The following is an 18,603-nucleotide window of genomic DNA, read 5'->3' as shown; positions in this document are numbered from 1 at the left end:
GCCAGCATGGTCTCGATCTCCTGACCTCGTGATCTACCCGCCTCGGCCTCCCAAAGTGCTGGGATTACAGGCACGAGCCTCCGCACCCAGCCCCCTAGCAATATTATTTATAGGCATATAAATGTCCCGACAAAATAGTCGTAAATGTTTTCTCCAAATAGAACTTGTGTGGTTAAATTTATACTGCAAAGGTATACACAGTCATCCATGTTGCTGTCTCCATATTATTTTTACGGTTTAGCTTCAGTAATTAATGTTCAAAAGACAAAGTCTAGATAGACTGATTAGTCCAGAAAATAAGAAAATGTACTATTTACAGAAGAGAAACAATGTTTTTTCTATTTTAGTCATTCTAAACATTTGAAAGGATTAAATGGAACTAAAAATCTAAAGTCATACTTTCAGTTCACCAGAAGGACAACCAAGAAGGGAAATTATTAGACTTTTTTTTCCCTTTACATCAGGTTGGATGAGTCCAAGGGGGAGAATTAATATAATATTTAGGAGGGATACCAAAGGTCAAACCATCAAAATACCTTTCTCAAAGGGTTGCTTTGAGGAAGAAAAGCTACCAGACAGCATTTGCTCTAGAGAAAGAAAGTCTAGGTTCAAATTCTTCCTCTTCCATTTATTAACTGTTTGACTTTGAGCAAGCTAACTTTGTCAGGGAAGCATTCTCTGGTGTCCTCGAACTAGACTGATTTTTCTGAGTCCATGTTTTTCCAGTATTCAGTACCCCTCCTAGGTGATTTTCACAGTTGTAACTACATATCGGTTGATTTGTTTTATATTTGTTCTCTGGCTAGACTGCAAGGACCCATAATGAAGAAACAAGCTACACTGTATTCTGTAGGTCAGTGCTTGGCATACAATAGGATCTCAATATGCTAAGTATTAATATCTATTTCCTAATTTAGCTGCTATAACAATCCTAAAGTTGGTATCAGTACTACTGTCCCAAGAAGAAAGTGAAGCTTACAGGCATTAAGTGCTTTGCCAAAAGTACTAAGTGCTGGCCAGGCACGGTGGCTCACGCCTGTAATCCCAACACTTTGGGAGGCCGAGGCGGGTGGATCACGAGGTCAGGAGTCTGAGACCAGCCTGGCCAAGATGGTGAAACCCCGTCTCTACTAAAAATACAAAAATTAGCTGGGCGCGGTGGCAGATGCCTGTAATCCCAGCTACTTGAGAGGCTGAGGCAGGAGAATCGCTTGAACCCGGGAGGCAGAGGTTACAGTGAGCCGAGATCAGGCCACTGCACTTTAGCTTAGGTGACAGAGCAAGACTCTGTCTCAAAAAAAGTACTAAGTGCTATATTCGAAACTTAAAACCAGGTCTCATCACCAGAGCCCTACACTACACTGTAGTGTCTCCTCCATATACCAACAAACTGAGGGATTCACACCATTTTGTCCAATTTTGAGCCTAAATACTGGTAAAGTCAACTGACCAAAATACACATGTGCCTAATAAATGCACTAATTTACTGTCCTCCCTGTTTATAAGTAACCCAACACCTAATAAACCCACTAATTCATTGTCCTCCTGTTTATAAATAACCCAACACAAGAAACCCAAATAAGGGTTTTCAGGTCTATATGACATTGCTTTCTTATTAATGAAATAAAAATAATAGCATGAGTTTAGAATGTACATTTTGTAGAAATAATTAATAAAATCAGGAACTTAGGAGGGGAGGGAAAAAATGTTCAACTGACTCATCCATGACAGTGTAACTACTCTCTTGCTTCTTCAAACAGGAAGTGTCCTCTGATGCTATCTTCAGGGTGTCAGTGTGCTAACGTGACAAGGGACTATCCTAGGAGTCCGAACCACAGCTCTTAGACTCACCAGCCAGATTTTTGTCTTGCCTTGGCCTTGAATGCCTCATGTGCAAAATGAAGACTAAATTAGCTCTTTGAGATGTCCTCTAAAATTAGGATTCCTTTATTTATATTAAACAAGGAGAAGGAAATAAAAGTAACCACTGAGTCAATCATCAATGGCCTGTAGTATTTGGCTGAAGGCTTCACGGGTAAGTCTCCCCAGGCTGCATTCAAACAATTTGATGGCTGAAGCCTAAGTTACGCAGTCATTTTTTCCTGGCCTATCTAAGCTACATTAGTAGGACTGAAACCTCCCCTAAGATTTAACCCCACAAATTTTTAATAAATATATGACTTAGTAACTCTTTGGGGAAATAATTGTTTGCATAGCCTTTCAGTCTTTGTTTTGCAATCCTTAAATCCAACAAAACCTGTGAGACAAGAAAGATGAATTTGAAGTTTTTCATGCACTGAAAGCATTCCTGGAATTGTAACAAAATTAGTTTTGGGAGGAAGGTTAGTCTATTTTTATTCATTGTGTGGAACACACAAGTATTTCACTTGGACCTACAGACTGAACCCTCCTCCCCTTCCCTCAAGTCTGAGTGCACGCACACAGATACTTGTGTGCTTCTGAAATTCCTGGGTCACTCTAAGAATTGCTGAAGGGAAAGACATTCTACAGATCTGGTGGCTTTGACCTGCACCAAGGGCATGATTTATGCCACAGCAGTTTTGTGATGTTTGGACAACAGACTAACGAAATTCTTCTAACTATGATTTCAACATCATAAAAGGAAATTTAATGTACTGGCATTTATAAAACACAATCCTTTAAAAGATATCAAAATCTGACTTTCTAACTTGTTTGTCTTGTTGGCTTAACACATTTGAAGCTAATACTGAAGTTATTGAAATGTCTTCTTCAAATTTTCATGAACATTTTCAATCTTTTTCAAATATGGTATATATCCCTAGAAGATGTTTTCAACCTTTTTCAATTCAAAGTGTTCAGTTTTCTCTAGGTTATTCTCCATGTACCATCAATATATTCTCCTAAGCCTTTAGATTCCATTCCTCTGCTTCAAAAAAAAGTGAACATTTATGTAATCTACAGTTTAACAACCCCTCTTATCAACAAATTCCTCATACATATACAGTAAAGGAATTCAGTCTGGATAGAGTTCACTTTTATTTCTAGACTAAGGTGCAAGTTACTCAAATTTTCTCTCCTCACCAACAGGTCCTGCTCTCTGGAGGATTTCTTGGCTCTTTGAGTTTTGACAATTTAAGTATCTTTTAAAAATTATGTCAGAGGTGAAAAATTGCTGAAGTTAATAAACCAATAAAGTTTGAATTCTCTTTCTGAAGAAAAGGCAGACATTCTCGCCTTGCTGAAATTAAACGAACGCATCCTTCTCATATGTTTTCATTTTAAGACACCAACTCTGAAGGTAGATTCTCTTTTTGAATGTTCAAAACTCTTCAATAAATATTTCATATTTCATTGGCTTTATATTTTCAAGACATTATAGAGAAATAATTTAAAAGAATAAAGGTTTTACCCATAATTCAATCACATCAATAAAGTACATTGTTACTCTTATAGTTTTTCTCTAGTTTTTTTATTCAAATGCATAGTTTTCCATGGTTTAAATTCAAAAAATAAATGTAAATCTACTTTTTAATTTTTAAATAGAAGACTGTATATATTCTTCTAATCTATAATCATTTTGATCAAGGTACCATAAGGTAATTAACAAACTCCCTTGTTGTATGGCATTTAAACTACCTTAAAGTTTTAGTTACAATACAAAATGTTGCAAGAAATTGCTTTATGCATATAGTTTCCCTTAAGTTACTTACTTAAAATAAATTGCCAGTGGCATAATTACTACGTCTGTGAACATTTTCATAACTTTTGATTTATATGAATAACTGCTTTCTAAGAAAAATGCTTTCCAAAAAAGGGATATCATAACAGTCATAATGTAACAATCATAATGTCACCTGTAATACATGTGCATACCAATGCCACTACAATCTTACCAGCACTGACTCGTCTCATAAAGAAACAGATTTTGGTAAATTTAAGTATAAAACTAATGTTTACTTATTTATTCTTTAGTAAAGTTAAACTTCTGGTAAAGTTGAAACTTTTCCATTAATTTGTTTGCCATTTATTCTTTTTATGAATTATCTCTTTATAGACTTGGCACAGTTTATCTATTAGATTCTAGATGTTATTTGTAAGTGTGGTTGAATTCTCTAAGAGGGCCAGCCATATGCTTATCTGTAATATCTGATGCAAATATTTCCAACAGTATTTTTTTATATTTATCTTAATTTTAGATTTCCAATGGTTTTAAATTTTTATATAGTTAAGTTCCTTGATCCTTCCCTTGTGAATGATTCACTGGAGGCCTAGTCCAGCTATTCTGCCATCTTCCACACTGAATGTCTACATACACATGTGGATTTCTGACTTCCTCTTTTCCAAGTTACCTTTATTACTATTGGAGTTTGCTGTTTATTTCAGTACCCTCCTTCCACCCCCTTTGTTCTTCTTTACTTACACACACACACACACACACACACACAGAGAGAGAGAGAGAGAGAGAGAGATACGCACCTGCTATGAACAACCAAAAGAATTCTGGACCTGGGCAGTAAGTTTGAAGATGTCAGCAATGCCTATCTCAAACTCCAGCACTGAACAGTTGTGGATCCCCGATAACTAAAGTCAGCCTGTGGGACCTCCTCTGCTGCCTATTCGCCAACCCTTCTCTACCATCAGTAACTTGTTTCTACAACATCTTGCCCTCCTTTCACTATAACGAACACACAGGTCCAAACACCGAGCATCTACCCCTTTTCTCCTACATCATTACTTCCTGCCTCCCATGGCCAACTCAGCGTCACCTTTATCATTACAGAGCCTTCTCAGTGAATCATATCGAACCTCATCTTTGTTAAGAAGTCTTCTCCATGCTCCAGCATTTCCCTGCACATTTTTTCTTCCTCCATACACTAGCAAACAGAGCTTTTCCTTCTCTTATCAGCGCCTCTCAGCACAAACTTTGCTTCCTTCTACGCTTTTAGAACACTTCATCATAGCCACTTGTTAATAACATCCTACCTGAGTTATGACGTTTACTTATATATGGACCTCTGCCTTCCCACCTACCAATTTTCAGGGAGCTTGTTCATCTATCTGAATGAACTCAATATTTGGCTAACAGTTGTCCACCACACCCTATCTGCTTCTATTCTTATGGGCAACATTCTTAAAACTAATAGCCAGAGCTATCCTCTAAGTTTCTGATAGTTTTTCAGATCTCTAAAACTATCAGCCCTAATTCATATCAACCATCTCCAGTTTATAGCAGAGTTGTCTATTCAGTTAAATTTTCTACTTTAACAATCATGCCATCAGCAAGTACGTTTTTATTTATTCTTTCACAAAATGAAAGCATTTTATTTATTTTTCTTGCCTGATTTACTGGCTAGAATCTCTACCACAATGTTGAATAGATGTGGTGAGAACAGACATCCATGTCTTATTCCTGATCTGATCAGGAAACAATTCAGTCTTTCTCCATTAACTCTGACAACAGCTGTAGGGTTTTCACAGATGCCCTTTAACAGTTGAGGTAATTCCTTTCTAGTCCTACTTTGTTAAGAGCTTTTGTCAAAAATTGATGCTGAGTTTTTTTTGTTTTTGTTTTTTGCATATCTTCACAGGATCATAGTTTCATCTTTTGGTTTATTGATATTGTGAACTAAACTGATTGATTTTTGAATGTGCAACCAACTCTGCATTCCTAGAATAAATGTCACATGGTCATGACATATTATCCTATTAAAATATTATTGTTGAATTTAATTTGGTATATTTTTGCTTATAATTTTTGTATCTGTGTCCATGAGGGCTATTGGTATGCAGTTTTTTTTTTGTTTTTTTTTTTTTTTGTAATGTCTCTGTGTGGTTTTGGTATCAGCTTCATGCTGGTCTTAGGAGTTGGGGCATTTTTCCCTCCTCTTCAATTTTCTGGAAGAGACTAAAGAATTGGCAGTATTTCTTCCTTAAAATGTTTGGTAGGATTCACTAGTGAAACCAACTAGACTTAAAAAAAGAAAGAAAAGGTATCAATTTCTTAAACAGATATAGGTCTATCCAGGTTTTCTATTTCTTCTTGAGTGAGATTTGATGGTTTGTCCTTCAAGGAAATTGTCCATTTTCTCTAAGTTGTCAGATTTACTGGCATAAGGTTGTTCATGATATTCCCTTATTAACCTCTTACTATTTATAGAATCTATATTGATGTCACCTTTCTTATTCCTGATATTGGTTATTTGTGTCTTTTTTATTTTTTCTGATCAGTTTGGCTAGAGTTTTATCAATTTTACTGACTTTCTCAAAGAACTAGCTTTTGGTTTTACTAATTTTCTCTATGGCTCTTCTATTTCATTGATTTCTACTTTGATCTTTATTTTCTTCTGCTTATTTGGGTTTAATCCATTTTTCTTCTAGTTCCCTAAGGTGGAAGCTGAGGTCATTGATTTGAGGCCCTTCTTTTCTGAATAGACATTTAGTGGTATAAACTTTTCTTAAAGTCCCGTTTTATAGGCACCACAAATTCTAATATGTTGCATTGTCATTCAGTGCAAAATCCTTTATAATTTCTCTTTTGCTACCTTCTTTGATTCGTGGGTCATTTAGAAGTGAGTTTCTAAATACTTGAGATTTTTTTTTTCTTCTTGTTATTGATTTTTAATGCAATTCTATCACGGTCTGAGAACATATTGGATATAACTTGAAGCCACTTAAACTTATTTAGATTTGCTTTCATAAACCAGGTTATGGCCTAATTTGGCAAATATTCTATGTGTACTTGAAAAGAATGTCTTCTGTTGTTGGGTGGAGTATTTTATAAAATGTTAATCAGGTCAATTTAGCTGTTAGTGTTGTTGAAGTCTGCTACGTTCTGGCTGATTTTCTTCCCACATGATCTATAAAGTATTGAGAGAAACTGAAGTCGCTGATTGTAATTGTGGGTTTGTCCATTTCTTTTTGCAGTTCTGTCATTTTTTTGTTTCATATATTTTTAAGTTCTGTTAGGTACATAAATGTGTAGAATTATTACAGTCTCCTGAATAAATGATCCCTTCATCATTATGAACTTCTTTATCCCCAGCCTTATTCATTGCTCTGAAATCTACGTTGTCTAATATTAACATAGCTACCCCAACTTTCTTTTGACTAGTGTTAGCATGATGTATCTTTTTCCACCTTTTTATATTTAATCTATTTGTGTCTTTATACTTAAAGTTTGATTCTTAAAGTCAGTATTTGGTTGGGTCTTGGTTTTTTAAAAAATCTATTATATCAACCTCTGTCTCTTAATTAAGAAGTCTAGATCATTTATATTTAATATTATTATTGATGTTTAGGTTTGACTGTATCACCTTTCTACTTGTTTACTATTTGTTTCATCTATTCTTGTTCCCCTTTTCTTCTTTTTCTGCCTTCTTTTGGATTATTTTTGATAATTCTATTTTCATCTCATTTGTTGCTTTATTGGCTCTCATTCTTTGTTTTGCTATTTTAGTGGTTACTTTAGGGTTTATAGTAAGTCTTTAATCAGTCTACCTTCAAGTGTTATTATACAACTTCACATATAGTACAAGAATCTTCCAATAGTGTACTTCCCTTTTTCCCCATGACCTTTATGCTATTGTTCTCAGGCATTTTACTTTTACATATGTTGTTAACCCCATAATATGTGGTTATTATTGTTGTTTAAAGACATACCTCTTAAAGATATTTAAATAATAAGAAGTAAATCTTATATAATTATCCACATAATTTGCATTTCTGGCAGTCTCCATTTTATATAGATCCAGATTTCCATCTGGTATCATTTTTTTTCTGACTCAAGGACTTCTTTTAACATTTCTTATAATGCTTATCTGCTAGCAATAAATTCCTTCAGATTTTGTATGTCTGAAAAAGTCTAGTCTTTATTTTTACTTTCTTTTTAAAAGAGACTTTTGCTGGATATTAGTTGACAGTTTTTTCCCTTTCAGATGCTGCTCCAATGTCTTCTTACTTGCATTTTTCCAGTGAAAAAATGTGATGCCATCCTTATTTTTATTCTTACTCATGTAACATCTTTTATCTGCTTTTAAGGTATTTCCTTTGTACTACTTTGTTCTCAAGAGAAAAAAAAAACCAAAAGGATGTGTGTTTATATGTATATTTATATGTATGTATAGGTGCATGTATAGATATAAATATATATCTTTGTTTATATATATATATAAATAGAGACAGAGAAATACTTTAAGAAATTGGCTCACACAATTACAGTTGCTATAAACCCAAAATCTACAGTTTGGGCTGGCAGGCTGGAGACCCAGGAAAGAATCAATATACAGTTCAAGTCCAAAGGCCATTTACTGAAGAATTCCCTCTTGTTCCAGGGAGGCAAGTCTTTTATTCTATTCAGGCCTTCAACTGGCTGGATGAGGCCAAACCATATTATGGAGGACAATCTGTCAAAATCCGCAGATTTAAGTATTAAGTTCATCCCAAACTACCCTTATAGAAATATCCAGACTAATGTCTGACTACATATTTGGGCACTGGGACCCAGCCAGTTACACACAAAATTAAACATCATATTCTTTATCACCGATTTTGAACAATTTTATTATGATGTGCCTTGGTATAGTTATATTCACGTTTCTTTCTCTCTCTCTCTTTTTTCCCCCCACAAGAGATGGGGTCTCTCTGTCACCCAGGTTGGAGTAAAGCAGTGTGATCACAGCTCATTGCAGCCTCAAACTCCTGGGATCAAGCAATCCTCCTACTTCTGCCTCACAAGTAGCTGGGACTACAGGCAAGCACCAACACATGCAGCTAATTTATTTATTTATTTATTTGTAGAGATGAGGGTCTTACTATGTTGCCCAAGCTGGTGTCAAATTCCTGGCCTCAAGTGATCCTTCCACCTCAGCTTCTCAAACTATTGGGATTACAAGTGTGAGCCACTGTGCCCAGCCTTGCTCATGTTCCTTTTTTTGGGGGTTCAGTGAGCTTCTTGGATCTGTAGGTGTAGAGTTTTCTTCATGTTTGACAATGTTTCAGCCATTATTTCTTCAAATATTTTTCTGTCCCTTTCCACTCACCTTCATAGACTCAAATTACCCTAGCTTAGGTTTAAAGTTGTCCCATAGCTCGCTGGATGCTCTTTGCATTTTTTTCTCTCTCAGATTGTCTCTATGAACAGATACAATACGGTGATAATAACAGTTTTAATGTCCTCCTTTGCTACTTCTAATATTTACATCAGTTCTGGGTCAGTTCCAATTCGATGATTATTCTCATTATGAATCATGATTTCTGGCCTCTTCCCATCCCTGATAATCTTTGACTGACTGTCAGACATTGTGAATTTTACCTTGTTGAGTGATGAATATTTTTTCTTTAAATCCTATACAGCTTTGTGCTGAGATGCATTAACATTACCAGACAACCATCTGAGGTTTTGGGACTTGCTAATATTATCTGTCAGGTGAGTCCGGAGTGGTACTCCACTTATGGCTGACCTTGCCAAGTACTCTACCCAGTTCCTTGTCAGTTATAAGTTTTTCAGTCCATCTGGTGATTGCAGGCATAGTTTTCAACCCTGTATGAACACCAACCACGGTTCCCTCTAGTCCTTTAAGATGGTTCTTGCCCTGGCCTTGGGAAGTTTCCTCACATGCATGCATTGAATATTTTGCTGGATACTCAAGGGAGACTCTGAAAATCTTTAGTGTTCTCTCTCTGTACAACTCTTTTCTCTGGTACTCTATTCTATGAACATTAGCCATCTTGGTCTCCCCTTGCTCATAGCTTCATCTCCTCAATGCAGGGAGTTCACTGAGCTCCACCTCAGCTCCCTCCGGAACTGTGCCACAGCCTGGAAACTCTCAAGGCATTAAGCTGGGACAACCACAGAGCACATCTCATTTGTTTCTCATTTCTCAGGGATAACTGCGTTTCCTGGCTTGAAAATTGTTGCTTTGTATATTTCATGAGCTGGTTGCTGTTGTTGTTCTTCTTCTTTCAGATGGGAGAGTAAACTAGTTCCAGTTATTCCATCTTACCAGAACAAGAAGTCCCCACTCCTTGTGCTCACTGCCCTCTCTTGAGCATATTCAGTCTTGCCTTTTCCCCTGATGATCACCCTAAACCTCTGACTACTAGCATGCTCATGAGACCTTTTCTTATAGAAACAAATTCTCTTAGCACTATTTTCTCTGTTTCTGTCCACCTTCTTGAAAGAACTGTCTATATTCCAAAGAGTTAAAGAGTGAAAACTATGGTCTACCCCTCAATTCCTTTGCTTGCTCTTCATCCCCTCAATTCTCAGGTTGGTTTCCACCTCAATACTCTATTGAAACTGTTTCTACCATTAGTTATTAACTACCACATTGTCACCACATCCAATGGCCCTTCTCAGACTTTACACTTATGTTTACCTTATTTGACTGGTTCTTTTGATTTCTTGCCCATATTTGACTTAAAGGATATTATATAGAACTGTCTGACCTGTATTCCTTATCAAAAGCAGATGCTGTAATGTAAGCTCCAAAGAGCAGGGTTGTTTGTATATTTTGTTAACTGATATATCCTCAGTCCTTAAATCAGTGGCAGTCACATAACAGACATTCAATGAATGTGGAATGAATTCACAAAATATAATTGGTGCTTAGCACCTTTCTTCCCGCTTTCTACCCATTACCCCTGGACAATCTCATCCAAATCTATGACTGAGTTGTCTCTCAAATCTCTCTCTCTATCTCCAAAATCTCTCTAGTCTGCTTGGCTTTTAGCATTTGGATCACTGTTGGATGTCATATCAAACCTCAAAATCAGCATGCCCCAAACTAAACTCATTATTTTTATCTTAAAACTCTCTGTCACATTCTCCCTACTTTTTTTTTTAACAATTCACCAAAACATAAAGCTATAAACTTGACTCATATTTGATTGTTTTATCTTCCTTTCCTCTTGAATACCCAGCATAACTGTCACTTTTACAGTAGCAGTAACATCCCCACAAGTATTGTCCCTGCTGGATCACTTCTACATCTAACAGGTCTCCCCCAACAGCTTCTCTAGTCTCTAGCCTTAGAGCCCGACATCCCCTAACTCTCTGCATGCTGTGCCTTAACCCAGTAAGACCACTAATCTTTCTCTGAATATACCTATGCTTTCTATCCCTAACTCTCCTCACCCCATTCCTCTCTGCTTAGATCTTACCCATCATATGAGACCCTACTCAAATGTAACCTTAACTATGAGCTTTCTTTGACCCTCCAGATTAGAAATGATCACTCTCCTCTTTTAACTTTCATATTTACACCATTAATATAACACATATCACATTCTGTCTTAGCACAGAGCCTGGAGTATATTAAATAAGCAATATATGTGAACTGTTTTTATCAATACACAACTTATCTTCCTAACCTGGGTGTAAACTTCTTGATGGCAGCCTCCTCCAAAGAGGCCTCCAAAAAGACATTATGCCAGGTTCAGAACAATGACAACTCAAAGAAGCTTGATATCCAAAAAATTAGCCAACCTAACAACTAATTCATCAGAAAATAGACTAGTGCACAATTCTGGTAAAACGTATTATTAAAAAATTTCATAACAACAAATACAAAACATAACTTACAAGTAAGAAAATTATATACAGATAATCTTTTACACTATTATTCAAAACTGCTCCTCTAGCAATAGTGCTAGAAGATAACTCTGATAAGTGAAGAAAAGCATACTTTGTGTTACTCTTACACATATTTTAGAAGCTATTTTGATTGAAAAGACTTAAGCTAATAAAGTTTATATAACTTCATTGCACATTACTCAAAAGATAGTCACAGTTTTATAAACAACCAATAAAGTACATACTTCCACCAGAAATCCTAAACCTTGGATACCACTAAACTTCACTTGAACACCTGAACTGGCATCCTATCTCTAGCTATGTAACAATAGCCATGTCACCATACCTTTGATCTTCAGGTAATTTAGAAACAGAATATGGAAAAAGATTCCTACCTGTCATATAAGGGCTGTTATAAGGCTAACAGAAGACTATATAGATTCAATTTACTTTCATTTGCTTATTAACAGACATCTGTATCCATGCCTAAACCTTGTGACAGACTCTGGATATACAATACCACATACGATGCTCTATCTGCCCTTAAGAGATTCCAACCCAAGATGGGGAGATGGGCACGTACACAAAGCAGTGCTACAGGCACTAACTGGGAGAAATACGGACAACGCCCAGTGGGGAGAGGAGGGAGTACTCAGTTCTGTCCAAGGAGAAAAGAAGGTAGTCAGAAACAGCTTCCTGCAAAGAGGCTACACATGAGCTCTGCTAATCTTCTCTGGGGTCTCTACTCATTACGATCCCCTTATCCTTTCCCTCATCCTAAAATCAAGCAATGTCTCTAACCCTTTAACAGCTCCACAGTTTCTTATCTCAATTCTAAAATCTGAAAAGCTCTCAAAACCTGCACTTTTTTAAAACTTACTTGCCGGCAAAAGCTGACCTGAACTAAAGTAAGGTTCTTGATCAACAATATCCTTTCTACTTTTTGTAGGAAATCCTAGTTAATAATTCCATCATCCAACCATCACCTAAGCCAGGAATTGAGACAGCCATGGCTTTCTCACTCTCACCCTCCAAACCCAACTACACTAGGCTTTGTCAATTCTAGCTCTCAAATATGTATCCTACCTATTCCTTCCTCTTCTTCCCCCTGTAACTGCCTCAGCCAAGGCCTTCATCATCTCAGTTGCACCATCACAGTAATCTTCTGCCTCCGCCTCCAACTGCGCTACTCACAATTTAGCCTCCACATCATGGCCAGCTTGATTCTTCTCAAATGGACATCTGATCACGTAGTTTCCTTGCTTAAAATACTCTGATGTCTCTGCACTATCTACACGAAAAGCCCAAACTCCTGAGCACAGTATGAAAGGTCTGCTAAGATTCAGCCACCACTGAATACAATTTGTCTCCTGGCACTCTATTAAACATACACTGCAGCCACACACAAATGCAGTTTCTAGGAGTTGCCAATCTGTTTGTCACTCCTTACCTTCACACTGCCCCTCTGCTCCTAAGTCCTCTTTCTTTTCCACCCCCTCACCTTGTTTCTTGTACCAGACCTACTTATCAACCTCAAATCTAATGTAGCTAACCACATCATGCATCCTTCCCTTCCCCAGGTCCAGGCAACACTGTCATGCCCCTTCCTTCCATGCCCCATCTATTTCTGGATATGAACTTAATGTTTATGCAGCCAGTATACTGAGACTCCTGGAATGCTGAAATCATTGCTTATCTCATGTCTAACACTGGACCTAGCACATAGTAGGTGCTCAAAATAAGCTGGCTGATGAACAATCTTTTCAACTTTCCAGAAAACATCTCACGCTTCTCCTTCCTTCTCAGCTCTGTCTGCACAGCAGCTCTGTTCTCTATCTCTTACAGCTGTTCTTCCATTATTTCCTCTAACTTATACTCTTCTTTCCTTCTGCATTGTCAGAAGAGAAAGAGGACACATTTGGGAAGTGAAGAAAAACCCTAGCCAGGATTTCTCACTAATAACTTGACACTGAAAACATTTTGGGCCTGATAACTCTTTGCTGTGGGGGCTGCCCTGTACATTGAAGGATGTTTAGTAGCACCACTGGCCTCTATCCACCAGAAGCCAGTAATACCCCTCCCCACAAATGTCTCCAAAATGTCCCCCTCAGAGGCATAATCTCCCCTGATTGAGAACCACTGCCCTAGACTGACTTTGCTTGGCTCCATCAGGAAGCAATAGGGGAAGGCTGATGCATGATCTCTTGCACTGACTTTCCTCCAGGTGAAAAATGACAAGGAAAGAAGATTCAGACTACATCAGTTTACTATTCAGGGAGTGTGTGGCCACAAAACATAGGCTGGAGTGACACTTCAAGGAAGGAAAGTACTCTATGGGCCCAAGATGAATCCATTTTGTCATATATCAGAGTTCCAGATTTCAGGATTCATTTGTATTAATATTTTCCCAAGCTTCATTTATTCAGTGCCACTGAAATGACCTGCTAGAGGGATACAGGATACAGCAATTTAATGCTATTAAATTCATTTCAAATCTTTTTTGAAAAAGAGATAGTGTTTAAAATTAAAATAAACTGATTAAAGCATTAAACTATAAGTAGAAGGGAGGGGATAAATTGCACAGGAAACTAGGACATCTTGGGATGAGAAAGAAGAAGGGACAGAACCCGAGCACAGTACCCACCTGTGGTCGACACGACGTTATCGGGGCTTTCACTGCAGAGTTTGGACAACAGACTGGTTTTGCCAGAGCCTGTGAGGCCTATGCAAACCAGGTCATATTCTGGTCGTGCAGGTGGTGGTCCCTTGCAGCAAAGTGCTCTAAAACACTGCCAAAAGAAGGGGAAAAAAATGTTCCTTTAAATGACAGTGTGGAAATAAACCATAGTCACATTTAAAATGACTGAGTAAGTATTCAGAAGTAATTGAATAAAGTATTACCTATAAGGAAGAAAACAGTAACTTTAGAACAGTGAAACCTGGAGACACCACTCTAGCCAAGTGATCAAAGTTAACATTCTTAGTTATGAAATGTTTTTCTACTTCATGGCTCCCTTCCTGCTATGGCAGGTGCACTGCAAAAAGCATGACATCATCCCACAGCTTTCCTGCCAAAACCACACAATCTGAATCTAAGCATGAGGAAACCAGATAAAGCCAATCTAAGGAGTATTCCATAAGGCAACTGGCCTGTTCTCCTCCAAAATATCAATGTCTTAAAAGTCAAAGAAAGACTGAGGAACTGTTCCATGTTAAAGAAAACTAAAAAGACATAATAATAAAATGCAATATATCTTGGACTAGATCCTAGATCAAGAGGGGAAAAAAAAAGCCATAAATGACATTATTGAGACAATAAGTGAACACTGAATATAGACTGCATATTAGATAAGAGTACTGTATAAGGTTAAATTTCCTGAATTTAATCAATGTACTGTGGTTATGTAAGAAAAATCATTGTTCTGAGAAAATATTCTAATTATTTATAATACTTCTAAGTATTTAGAGGTGAAGGGTCTTGATGTCCACAATTAACTGGCTCAGAAAAATCTAAATCTCCAGCTCCATCTTTATCTGGTGAGGAGAGTGATAAAGCCAACATGGCAAAATGTTAATGACTAGTGACGCTGAGTAAAGAGAATAGAGGAAAACTCCTTGTTCTGGTCTTACCACTGATATTATTTCAAAATACAAAGATTTTTAAAATCATTAAATAGGGTCTCTATACATACCACTACCTTTCTGGCCTTTGCTAAATTCTGTTTCAGGTCAATCAACCAGGGTACTATGAACCGTAGTATAGTTTGTGCACTGCACAAACCTGTTTGCTCTGCAAGAGTTAAAGACAAGGGGATCTGGGCCAGGCACAGTGGCTCATGCCTGTAATCCCAGCACTTGGGACCAGTCTGGCCAATGTGGTGAAACCCAGTCTGTACTAAAAATACAAAAAGAAATTAGCCAGGCATGGTGGCAGGCACCCGTAATTCCAGCTACTCAGGGGACTGAGGCAGGAGAATCACTTGAATCTGGGTGGCAGAGGTTGCAGTGAGCCAAGGTCACACCATTGCACTCCAGCCTGGGCAATAAGAGCGAGACTCCATCTCAGAAGAAAAAAAAAAAAGAAAAGAAAGAAAGAAAGAAAAACAAGAGGATTTGGGAGACAGGGTATCATTTGTGCAGCTTTTGATCTTTCTACTTATCCCATATCCATAGGGGCCAACTATGTGCCAGCTTATAGAGCCTGAAACATTTAGACCCTGAATGATTCATGAGAGAAAGAGGGAAAGGGGGAGACAGGGAGGAAAGAAGGCAGATCCACTCACTTTTGGATCATCTGGAGATTACGAGAGAAGAGACCTATAAAAAAGCCTGTGTTGATTCATCTCACTCAGATAAAATCTGAGTACTAATTGGCTGTCATACTCTCATAAATCAAACTTGATTATCTCTCTCCCCGATTTCTCACATCTAATCAACAAATCTAGTTCATATGACCTCTGAAGTAGCTCTAGGATCTGTCCACTTCTGTCCAGCCCAGGCCATCATCACCTGAACATCAATATCCTCACAGTAGTTCCAGTATATGTGCTCTTGTGCCCCCTATTCTCCACACTGCAGTGACTGGATTGCTTATAAAGAGAAATCTGACCATACGTGCTTAAGCCACCCCAGTGACTTTGCCCAGCTCTCGAGCCCAAACCCTTACCATGGTCTACCCCACACTCCATGATCTGCTCCAGCCAAGCTCACCAGCCTCATTGCCTTCACTCCCCTACATCCTCCAGCCATGCCCTCTCTTACCTCAACTGAGGCATCTAATATGCTGTTCCTTCTTCCCCCAATTCTGGACTTAGCCAACACCTCATCATTTTTAGGTCTCAACTTAATCATCCCGTCCTCAGGGCAGTCTGCTCCAATCCTAAGATTGTGTTAGCAATTCACGTCCAGCTCTACTGGGCTTTTGTAAATTCATTACACAGACAAGTGCAGTTTCTTATTCATCACCAGCCTGTGAGAACCATGTCTGTCCCCCTTCATCTCAGTACCCCCAGTGTCTAGCAGAGAACATGGCATAGAATCTACCCTCAGCAGATAATTGTTGAATGAAGAATGAACGACACTTAAATTTTACCTAAGCAAAGAAAAAAGAAAACATAGACTAACAGGATGCTTAATCTATGTTCTCTGGGCCCTCCACACTTCAAGAAAATACTGTCAAAATAAGAAACCATTGACTTTTTCACTTCGCTTCAATGCCATTAGTTAGCCTAGTTCCCAAAAGAGTGGTTTTGGTGTACAGGATCAACTTTCTTGGTAAATTAGAGCTTCTTTTTGTCCTAAATTCACTTTTCCTCCGTTCTCAAGAGGTTCTGCCTGCTTCTGGTAAACAATTCTATGACCCATATTCTTCATGGGTTTATTCATGCTAATTGTATTTCCTCTCAGTCTTTTCAAGCCTGAGGAGTCCTACTTATTTCAGTCTGTCTTCATCCTATGAGATGTTCTTCTCTGACCTTCCTTCAGTTCCAGCACACCCTCTCCCACAAGATTAATGACCATAACTACTAACAGCATTCTAAACGCCAACACATCACTTCGTGGATTCATATGAAGGCTGGCTGATACTGTCTGACTTTAACAAGCTTTTTTATAAAGTCTGTCTCCCAGACTCAGAATGAGAGTTTTTCTCAGAGATAGGTTTATTTGTGTATGTATCTGTTCCCTCAAAGATGCCATGGCTAGCAGCTGTTCAGACTTAGAAGTGGTCTTCCACATTCAATTAGGACAGACAACAAAACTAGTCACACAGTTTCTTTTACTGGGCTGCTTTGGTCTTGTTTGGGGTTCAAGGAGGAGAGATCCCATTCCTGCCCTATAGAGGCCTTCATTCTCACTCAGCTCCTTGCCAGAATTCCTCTGGACTATCTCCTGGAGGAGGGCTGGCCTGACTACCCTGGCCCAAACTATCATAAACCTTAAATATCAAATGAAACTGTATGTGAATGATTGCTAGAGCATCCTGTTTAAATTATTCATGTCGTTATCACTCATATTTTTGCCAAACACTCCAGAATTTCATCTTCATGTTCTTTTTAAAATCCAGAGTATAAAAACTTTGTAGCCAACTCCATTAATATCTATTTTACCTGTTTATTCTAGGTCACCTAAGCCACTTCTGACATAAAAGATGATTTTGCAATGATAGCAGTGATATTCTACTTCACTGTCTTTTCTCTTCTTTCTTTTTTTTTTTTTTTTTTTTTCAGACAGAGTTTCACTCTTGTTGCCTGTGCTGGAGTGCAATGGCACAATCTCGGCTCACAGCAACCTCCACCTCCTGGGTTCAAGTGATTCTCGTGCCTCGGCTTCCTGAGTAGCTGGGATTACAGGTATGTGCCACCACACCCGGCTAATTTTTGTATTTTTAGTAGAGACGGGGTTTCACCATGTTGGCCAGGCTGGTCTTGAACTCTCGACTTCAGGTGATCCACCCACCTCAGCCTCCCAAAGTGCTGGGATTACAGGTGTGAGCCACCATGCCCAGCCTTCTCTTCTCTTTCTTTTTCTCTCTTTTTTTTTTTTAAGACAGTCTGTCTCTGTCACTCAGGCTGGAGTGCAGTGGTGCAATCTCCACTCACTGCAACCTCCAAATCCCAGGCTCAAGCAATCCTCCCACCTCAGCCTCCCAAGTAGCTGGGATTACAGGTGTGCACCACCGCACCCAGCTAATTTTTTTATCTTTGTAGAGATGGGGTTTCACCGTGTTGCTCAGGCTGGTCTCCATCTCCTGAGCTCAGGTGATCCACCCACCCCGGCTGCCCAAAGTGCTGAGATTACACGCGTGAGCCACTGAGCCTGGTCTCTCTTCCCTTTTTATATTCTCACCAGTGATATCATCTCCAGTCCCATGGTTTCAATCATATAACCGAATGTCATAAGGACATCCAACATGACATCTCCCCCTCCGTCTCCCCAAGCTCTTTCTCAAAGTCCAGGCTCTATAGTTCCAGCTGTTCTACAAGAACCCAAACCAAAACTGAATAAAACAAAAGCCTCCCCACAAAACCACAGGCTGTGGAAATAAGGTT

General features: G+C 38.3%; 1 protein-coding gene across 3 annotated transcripts in view; it reads right to left on the bottom strand.

Annotated features, from left to right (window-relative positions):
• The window catches only part of ARL15 (ARF like GTPase 15), a 431,607-nt gene that overhangs the window by 276,509 nt on the left and 136,495 nt on the right, over nucleotides 1-18,603 (bottom strand). For all 3 annotated transcript variants that reach the window (XM_004058862.5, XM_019013617.4, XM_055367889.2), the window contains exon 2: nucleotides 14,199-14,343. In XM_004058862.5, the coding sequence (XP_004058910.2) occupies nucleotides 14,199-14,343 (145 nt within the window). The remainder of the gene's footprint in view (nucleotides 1-14,198; nucleotides 14,344-18,603) is intronic.

The sequence above is a fragment of the Gorilla gorilla genome, chromosome 19 (assembly GCF_029281585.2).
Source record: "Gorilla gorilla gorilla isolate KB3781 chromosome 19, NHGRI_mGorGor1-v2.1_pri, whole genome shotgun sequence".
NCBI classification, from domain to species: Eukaryota; Metazoa; Chordata; class Mammalia; order Primates; family Hominidae; genus Gorilla; species Gorilla gorilla.
The sequence above is the reverse complement of the archived record's forward strand: the minus strand, read 5'-3'. Positions and strand labels throughout refer to the sequence as shown.